Source organism: Dermacentor albipictus, chromosome 1 (assembly GCF_038994185.2).
Source record: "Dermacentor albipictus isolate Rhodes 1998 colony chromosome 1, USDA_Dalb.pri_finalv2, whole genome shotgun sequence".
NCBI classification, from domain to species: domain Eukaryota; kingdom Metazoa; phylum Arthropoda; class Arachnida; order Ixodida; family Ixodidae; genus Dermacentor; species Dermacentor albipictus.
This window is the reverse complement of record NC_091821.1, coordinates 226727101-226736892: the sequence shown is the minus strand read 5'-3', so window position 1 is coordinate 226736892 and position 9792 is coordinate 226727101. Positions and strand designations below refer to the sequence as shown.

The 9792-nt window shown below is 48.2% G+C and overlaps 1 protein-coding gene across 2 annotated transcripts in view; it reads right to left on the bottom strand.

Annotated features, from left to right (window-relative positions):
• The window catches only part of LOC139054238 (homeobox protein Nkx-2.5-like), a 41640-nt gene extending 32140 nt beyond the window's left edge, over positions 1 to 9500 (bottom strand). The window contains exon 1 of one of the 2 annotated variants that reach the window (XM_070530952.1): positions 8887 to 9500. In XM_070530952.1, coding sequence (XP_070387053.1) covers positions 8887 to 9274 — 388 coding nt within the window. In that variant the 5' untranslated portion in view covers positions 9275 to 9500. The remainder of the gene's footprint in view (positions 1 to 8886) is intronic. The other variant, XM_070530953.1, reaches the window with a different exon arrangement.
• Positions 9501 to 9792: the final 292 nt, after the last annotated feature.

Here is a 9792-nt window from a genome sequence, read left to right as displayed (position 1 = left end):
GTCAAGTAGTACACCAATACGGAAATACGTTGGAGGCTCGCATCTTCTGACCCTCTGAGCAGAAGCGGAAACTCGTGGAAGTATATGACAGAGGCACGACACCAACAGCCAGCATCAAGGTCGTACTTAGCTTCTTAGCCAGGAAAGACAAACTTGCGTCGACAATTTTGCCAATAAATGATGGCTGTAGCTTTTTGATGGCGTAAAAGAGTAGCTGAATATGTAAGAATTTCACGAAGTTTTATGCAATGCATCCTACCCGCCACTCCATCGAGGCATCGTTACTTGACCAGACATCTGCCCTGCATGGCGTCACTCTACATTTACTGTAACGGAAATCAGATGTGTCCAGCTTCAACTACGCAGCAACACACCCTCAGGGTCACGTCATATCATTACTCCATACCAACCTACTCGCTCTTATAAATACCAGAAAGCTCTCCCCAGCAGTATTAATCGCTCCTGGAACGTGGCCACCAGAAAGTTCTCTCCAAGTCCTACAAGCCGCCCACCTACGGTGCAAATCTGCTTCCAATTTGGCTCGCGTCATACGTGGCCGCGTTAATAAGACAAAAAAAAAAGGACGACACTAACCATGCATGAGCGACACCTCCAAATCGGCCCGCTTTTTCCTGATATCCTTGGCTTCCAGAGGTGTACGCGCAACGTGACACTTTGCAAGTGCACGAGGAAGTTCATGCCACACCCCGTTGTACTCAACTGCGAAAAAATGTCGGCGTCAACGCTAAGAAAAGTCTTAACCGAATTCTCATCGAGCCTTGATGGACAGTCTACGCCTCCGCGCATCCAAGCACGAATACGATCCGCTGCGCTAAATATTTCTTAACCGTTCGTGAGGTTTGTTTCTTGAGCAGGGACGGACACCTCTAGGTCTGAATCACCGTCCACTGAAGTACGCCACATGGGCTCCATGCTTTCACCCACGATAGTCAACATGGCAATTCGCCGTCTCCTAAATCCTCCACCAGTTCATTCGTACCCTAAGATTCGTATGGTATCAGGATGGGATACTTGCAAATTGGGAGGGGGGGGGGAGGTGACCTGCAAGTATGAATTTTCTCGGCTTAAGAAGACCCGTGAAGCCGGCATCCTCCTTCCTCTTTTTCTCTCTCTCCCTCATTCTGACGCTTGGACGTAGCGCTTCTCCGAGAAGCGCAATTGCACATGATGTCATTGATCACCACACTGAATCGATCAAGCCAACCCAGGTGTCAGGTCTGCTGGAAGTGCCAAGCTCCTTGCATATTTATTGGCAGTGCCTGCGGGCTCTCTCATATCTCATATCGGCCCCCACTATATATAGCATATGCCTAGTGCTCAGTTGTGATGGCCCAGTTACGGCCAGCACTTGCGCCAGGCGCTATGGCCCCTCCCCGCGGCGCAGACATTCGTCACGTACAACTTGACGCTTCGTCGACCCCATGTGTCTAGGACTAAGAACTGCTTGTACAAAATGTTTGTGCCTATTATCAGAAACGTGTCTCTGTCGACGCACCATGTCACATATCGGACGCAAAGCGGCGGTCATGCTTAACCCGAACAAGCACGTGGTGATTCCTGAAGAGTGAAAAAAAATGTATGCCAAGCTGTAGTAAAGCGGATCGGTGGGTTTTGGAAAGTAGACTCCCCCCTCCCTCCCCCCTCCTTCCGCCCCGGGCTAAGCTCCTACTCAGAAGGACAGGTCGCCTGAAAAGTGCGCTTTCGTCAGGAATATAAATGAAGAGGCGCTAAATGCCGTGTTCCAGTTAAGTCTGATGGCGGATGCACGTCTTACACCTACGACAACAAAAAAGAAATTGAGCCTTAGTGCCGCGTTTAGGAAATCAGATGCCTCTCGTGGTAGGGCTGCGTGACCATTCTACGCCTTAGCAATCAATACAGTACAGCAAATTACATTACTTCTTTTTTAATATAATGCATTGATATCTATTACACAAGGAGACCAGGGGAAAAGGCTGATGAAGTTTTTGATTGATTATATACACCTCAAAGCGTCTCCAAAGGTAGAAATTAAAAATAATAATTTATCGATGTGGCTCCTGCGTTTCCCTTTTCCCTCAGCTTTATTCCATTTTCGAGAGCATAACCTGCATATACGCTATAAATATATATATTTTACTTGGTAAATCAGTTATGCGGAAGTCCGCAAGGTGGAGAGATGGAGAGACTTGGTGCCAAATTTTACTGATTCCTTCGTTTGTCTCTTCGGTTTGAGATCGCCCATAGTAAAGCCTTGCCATTTTCTTTTCTTTTTTTCCCCCCGTTTTAACTCTGGCCTCAAATCTAGTTTTATTTTAAACTGTCACAATAAACTTTTGTAGCTTTCTCGCTTAGTTCACTTCCCTTTTTCTTACGTTGCCCAGGCCATCTATTATTTACCTTTCCCTTCAATGACAAAAAGCAGCTTGACAAATGCCCGAAAGCCATGCTGTAAATTTGATCATCGCGCGCTGTTTATATTTGCGCACATTTCTGCTATACCGTGCTGCCACGCACGCAGTTGTGTCGATGACCCGATGAGGTAATTGCATGGCCGTGGCGCCTCGTAATGCAATGATCAATTCAATTTCAACAAAAACAAGATGTACAAATATTACGCCGTTCGTGGGTTGAATTGGTGCCGGTTCCAGTCCCGAGAGCCTTCGAACAAAAAAAGCAATGATTACGTGTCGAATTAACGTTTCAAACGACCGCTGTGAGAAAAACGAAAAGCCGGATAAGAATGGGGTCTTGAAGAAATAGAGTGGGCCCATACATCGCAAGATGTACTGGAGAAGTTATACAGATTAGCGTCAGTCGGAAGACTCACAAGTTACGAAATTAACGCTAATTGGAGCTTCAAATCAGGCACAGACTTAAACGTTAGCCGCAGGAGGACTAAACGTGGGGTCAAAAAGAAGCTGTGCAGTAATACGCAAACACTGTAAAACATCTACGTATGCCGAGAAAATCTCAACTGCATGAGTCAATTAGTGGACGCAAAAGAAATTAATGAAGTACTTCGAGGTTCGCTAAGATGCCTTAAAATGGCGATGTTCATTTTTATTTACAGCAAGAGAATAAATGTTTCAAGCTGGAACGTTGCGCAGCCATGGTAATAACCCTCTACGAACCCGTACGGTCATTGAAAATTGCTTTAAATATGATAAATATGCAATGAAGCTTGTTAATCAGAGGTGTGTGAACTTTGCAGGTGGCGGCGGAGAACGTGAGGAGCGCAAGTCGAGGGTTCATGAAACGCGGCGACGGGCCTTTGATCAATGATTCTGCAAGGTCACGTCTGCTGAGAGGTATTTTCTTTCTCTTGGGCTGATGCTAAATCTCGCTGCGCTTAGCACAGTGTTTTTATATCTATCACCGACGAAAGTGAACTTCCTTTTGTTAAAAAATGGGAGACCGCATAACGAACCCTACATAGTTTCAGGGCGACTGCGGCAAAGATGTCAGCTGCTACTAAAGAACCAAAATGTGACACGCAAGTCGCGGTGGAGCACGATTTTTTTTACAGAGTATTGGGGGAGGCCACGGTGCAATATTAATGCCTTCATATATGACAACTCTCACGAAGTGGGAAGAAAATTCATTCAGGTGCTAGAGCGCACGGCTACAGGCGCATGTTTTAGCGTTTAGTTCTTTTCGACGACACTCGCAATATATAAGCTGTACTACGCGTATAAACTCAGAGCGACAATTTTGTATACGCTAAAATTGCGCATGAAATGTCAAGCGCTGTCCCTCTATAGTTTGGCCTACATCGACGATCTCACTTCTCCGGATATTGCCGTGATAACGATCGTCTCACTGCCACTGGCTGTGTTGATTCACCCCACTGATACTTAGTCTCCGAGATATCATTCAGCAATACTTTGACGTTCTCTTATTGGATGACGATGCGTTTGCGTTTCCCGCGCAGTGTCTTGAACCCGCCGTAATTTGCTAGGTCACGGGTCAACGCCCTCCTGTACTGAACTTTTGGCATGCAAACGAAGGTGGCTACGATGCACGCATTTCATTGATCATACGAACGTTTTTTGATACTTAATTTATACTTAAGCCTTATTAGGACAACATATGTTTTTTTTTACAATACTTTTGACATTTTTTGCGTGGTGTGCATAAATGAGGTGCTTAGAAATTGTTTGGAACAAATTTAGCGTCTCTACACCAAGCCCTTTATTTTAAAAAAATAGTCGGACGTGTTTGACCCACTGACACTACATGGCTTTTTAGAAAAGTGGAACTCGTTTCTCCCAGCGACCTTCGAGGGTCTCAATGAAGAAGTATGTGTAACCACTTCCCCTCTTAACACGGATCGAAGCACGACGGACAAAGTGGCACAGCGGAGGACATAAACAAAATGGTTTTGCGCAATCTTCTCCAGAACATCGAACACCAACGGGATCAGCGCCTGTTTGCACGTGCATGGTTTTGCTGGCGCATTCGTAAGGGCATGTTCTGCGGACTAGCTATTTTAAGATACCGAAAATGGGGCCTGTTGTGAGCTAAATGTGTAGATTTAAATGAAGGAAAGATGATTATAACTTATCGGGTATGTCGAGAACCTTTTTCCAAGCGAGCCAATGTGGGCTAAATTTGGGAAGCTTTCCAATAATGAAAACAAATTTTCTACATTGTGCACGCTTGTCGCCAATTGGTACTCATTCCCGAAACTATTCTCGCGTGAAGTGTTCAAACCTTTAGACTGGAGGCAGCACCAAAGAAATTAGCTAAATTCGTCCCTTTGCTGCTGAGAAGCGTTTTCACTCACATGAAAAGGTGGGACTAATATGTCTTATTGTCCTAAAAAGGCCTAAATGTGCCGTGATTTAAATACAACAGGCCCGAATGGCTTGGTCGGTGCAGTTATGGTGTGTCCTGTCCTGCAAGTTTCATGTAAACAGCGGTTGAAAATCTCTGCGGGGTTGAGCTTAATACTGCCTCGTGGATGAATTTCCGATGAACCTTTTTTGTGATTTAAGCAATATTTGTTGCACCTTCCCGACATATCCGTAACTGAACTTTGATTTAATTTCTATTATCACTAACCTGGGTCTGCATTGGCAGCTATGAGACATGGTTTGGTGCTCCAGACTGCGCTTCAAAATACGCCCCAGATTACGCTTCAGTATGTGCCACAGTACATTTGCTCCAGCTTGTGCTCCTGCCTGTGCTCCAGACTGCTCTTCAAAGTACGCTGCAGATTACGCTCCAGTATGTGCCCCAGTACATTTGCTCCAGCTTGTGCTCCTGCCTGTGCTCCAGACTACGCTTCAACGTACGCTCCAGATTACGCTGCAGTATGTGCCCCTGTACATCTGCTCCAGCGTGTGCTCCTGCCTGTGCTCCAGACTGCGCTTCAAAATACGCCCCAGATTACGCTTCAGTATGTGCCACAGTACACTTGCTCCACCTCGTGCTCCTGCCTGTGCTCCAGACTGCTCTTCAAAGTACGCTGCAGATTACGCTCCAGTATGTGCCCCAGTACATTTACTCCAGCTTGTGCTCCTGCCTGTGCTCCAGACTGCGCTTCAAAATACGCCCCAGATTACGCTTCAGTATGTGCCACAGTACATTTGCTCTAGCTTGTGCTCCTGCCTGTGCTCCAGACTGCTCTTCAAAGTACGCCCCAGATTACGCTGCAGTATGTGCCCCTGTACAATTGCTCCAGCTTGTGCTCCAGCCTGTGCTCCAGACTGCGCTTCAAAATAGGCCCCAGATTACACTTCAGTATGTGCCACAGTACACTTGCTCCACCTTGTGCTCCTGCCTGTGCTCCAGACTGCTCTTCAAAGTACGCTGCAGATTACGCTGCAGTATGTGCCTCAGTACATTTGCTCCAGCTTATGCTCCTGCCTGTGCTCCAGACTACGCTTCAACGTACGCTCCAGATTACGCTGCAGTATGTGCTCCTGTACATTTGCTCCAGCTTGTGCTCCTGCCTGTGCTCCAGACTGCTCTTCAAAGTACGCTGCAGATTACGCTCCAGTATGTGCCCCGGTACATTTGCTCCAGCTTGTGCTCCTGCCTGTGCTCCAGACTACGCTTCAACGTACGCTCCAGATTACGCTGCAGTATGTGCCCCTGTACATTTGCTCCAGGTTGTGCTTCTGTCTGTGCTCCAGACTGCGCTCCCGCTTGCGCTGCATCCTGTGCTCCAGTTCGTGCTCTAGGGTGAGCGCAAGGACACACTGACATGGAGCGGCATGCGGCCTTAGCGACTCCGCTATACATTAAGCCGGATTAGCCAATCGTGTGCAGTGGATGAAGAGAAAGGAATGGAATCATGAGAAAGGAATCCTTACATCATATCGGCCATCTATGTATTCGCAGGATCGTGCTCCTGTCTAGCTGACGCCGTCTGTATAGCTAACACTTCAATGTCAATTATTATGTAACATTGCATAGTTGCCAACATTAAAAACTGGCACGCTCATCGTCGGCATCACCAGTACATCGGGACATTGGCGACGAAAAGCTTTGGGAATTCGGTCCTAGATATATTTGTGCAACAAAACAGTGTATAATGTATATGTCATTATGTGCGCCGTTTTCATTTATAATTCCAGAGCAGTACCTTTGACAACTGCACGAGAACATTCTCAAACGTTCGTATGCCCTCCGAGAATACATTTTATTTGTTTGGAGCTGTTCGTCGCAAAGGGTTCAAGTAATGAGCCTCCTAACGGATACATGTCATACATGTGTGGTAATGCGGCATTATAGCGAGACGGCGCTGGGTCGCTCTTGCAATAAATGCGTGCACGCTGATCCATCACATTTGTTCTTGAATGTATCCTTTATTGAGGGAAGTGTTTTTAATTGGACGACCCCAACGAATTTACCTCTTCTATCCTCGTAAGTCCCTTAAGTTTCCACTCGAATCGGCACGTGCTTCTTAAGAGAGGTGCTTTATTTATTATTTTTTTCCATGCGGTAAGTAGTGTTTTTAGTTTTTCCGGTTCTGTCCTCAAGAAGGATGCTTATGAACCAGGGCGATCAACGAGCTTGCTTCCAGCGATTCTTCTCGTGCCTTGCAAAGCAAAAGGGCTCGACTCTGGCCGCTTTAATTCCTCGAGGAAATGTACTTATTGACTGCCGTTGCCTCCTTATAACTTGACGCAGTTCTTAACGTCTTCGGTTAAAAGGATGTTCCACATCCTCCGCCACGGTCGGAGGTGGTGCTGGCTAACACTCCAAAGGTTATTGACCTGGTACACATACGAAATTACCTCAGAAAATGGACGGAAAGACAGCTGGCCACAGTAGCGAAATTGGAGAGCATCGCAAGCATCATGCCAACATTTTGGGTTCGGCTCCTCCCGACGGTAAGTTGTTTTTTGAACAACTTTAATTTTCTCTTTGCTGCATGAGCAATATGAGCCTTATCGCAAATTTAGCCCACATTTATAATCAATCCTACATTTCAATGTTAAAAATTCTTTATCTCTTTCGTGCTTCCTTAGGCTTCGTTGTCTGTTGTCTCGATATGGTCGTTACTAAAATTCCAGCCCCTCACTTACATTGCTTCTGTAAACTGTAAAAAACTATAGCCGGCGTTGTCTAAAAATTCAAATCAATTCACAAAGATCACCTAACGTTAGATTGGCTGCGATTGATCGGTATACCTTGATCATAGTACAGAAAGCTATAGTCATTGGCTAAAGTGGGGACAGCGACCAAAACACACATTAATCACGTCATTGACTGGCTGAAGGCTAGTGTTTCCACAGTGCTGCACATCTTTAGTGAGGCGAAGAATAAATTTTTTTCCTTGTGTGGATTTGTCCCTCTCACCAACATAAGAAGTCATGTCAGTGCTGAAAACATAGACGTTGTTTGGATGCATCGTGGATGCCAGATCAGCAGTCAAAGGTGATGGGCGCATCAGTATCTTGCTGCCGTTCTGCCCTCTACTGCAAACGTCAAGTAGTACATTGTGACGGTAGCCTACATGAATAGTTCGAACGTATCTTACATGTTCTTTCCAGCGATCTGAGCAACAGCAGTTCGAAAAGATACTTCTGGCTTTTAAAAAGGCGCCTTTTCAAATTATAACGCAAATACAAACTTCACAGCCCATTAGCTGTGAGAGGGCAGATAAAGATTGAATATGGAGAAGGGTGAGAGAGGGAGGGAAGGAATGATCGCAAATTACCCACGAGTTGTCAGCAAGTATCTTAGCTCTGAATTTTGCTGCCGCAGAAGCACAGTAACGAACTGCAAAAAGCGATGACGAACGCCAACACCTTCGTGACATATGGCACTAGAAAGCAATGGCACAAACATTGTCCAGAACTAATGAGGTGAGGCACAGCGCTTCTTAACATTCCTAATACCCCTTCTTATCATCCCGTCAATGAGTACTAGCAAGAATGTTCTGTAGTAGCATGGTGGGAGATGCAGTGAACATATCTTGATTTATTGCAGCAAGTGACACACTCAGCACGCGTAAACAGCGCCTGCACCAAGAGCAAACGAGGTCAATTTTTCCTAACCTAAGCAGGAGAAGACGATAATGATATTGGTGATTGCTGAAGTATGCCAATTTCAAGAATCAAGCAATGTTATACTTTTCTTGATGGACCTGCCTGGCAGAACACTTACGAATGTAAATATTCAGGCATAGTGAAGCGCACCACCTAAAGTTACCTCACTTAGAGGCTAGAATTAGCTGACCTATACACAAGGACAAATGGCAACCGCGTAATGCAAACCACGGAACATGCAACGAATAACAGCCGCGTCGCGACGAGCGCGTCAGTCGCGACGCGACTTTCGGAAGACGCACCAGGCAGCTTCCATTGCCTGGCACAAGCAGGCTCGCATGCGCACGAACAGACCACGTCTCGTGTAACGCTCTCTTACTTGCGTCGCTCGCAAACTGCTGGCTGAGCATGTCGGCGCGGCCGCTTGCGCAGTGCTGCGCCAGGTGGGCCGGCGGCGCGTCGTCTTGGTGCGCGTAGCCGGGATCGAGCCCGGGACCTCCTTCGAAGCAGTGTGCGTGGTAGGGCAGGCAGAGGTGCGGTGCGCACTGACCGCCGCCAGCCGCCGATGCTGCGCCCGAGTCGGCGGCGGCCGGCAGCAGCAGCGCGTCCGCGTCGAGCAGCCCCTCGTGACAGGCCTCCTCGAAGAAGGCCTTCTCGAGGCTCTGCGCCTGGTACAGCAGCGCCTGCGGGTCGAGCTCGTCCACGCCGCTGTCGCTCAGGTTGAGGATGTCCTTGACGGAGAAGGGCGTCGCCGAGCTGGCCAACATCGCACTTGGCCGCGGTCCGGACACTCGCGGAGGCCCCACTTGTGCGCCACTCGGGGCCGACCAAGTGGCCGCTTCTCCACCGCACACGCGCGGGCGGGGGGAAGGGCGGACGCCTGGCGCCGTGTTTACGCGGCCGCCGCCACGAAGGGAGTGTGCTCCGAGAGGCTCGGACGAATAGCAGCCCCTCCTGGGCCGTTCTTCGCGCTTCTTCCCGCCTATCCTGATGCTGCCCACACTGGGACCCCCCCGGCTCCGGCCTGGCCTTTATGACGCTCGAATCGGCTTCATCACGCGGCCAAAGCGGGCCCGCCAGGACTGACACCCAGGCCGCGCGCTGTGCTTCCTCGGAAGGCCTGCCGTCGCCCCCCTCCCCCCCACGGACGAGCGACTTGCGCGGTCTTTCTCGCCTGCCCAAGTGCAGGAGCCGTTGCGAGTGGCTGTGTTGCACGAAGCGCTTTATTTGTCCGCGGGTGGATCGGTAAAGTGCCAGCAATTTGTCGCAACGGTCGAGTGACAAA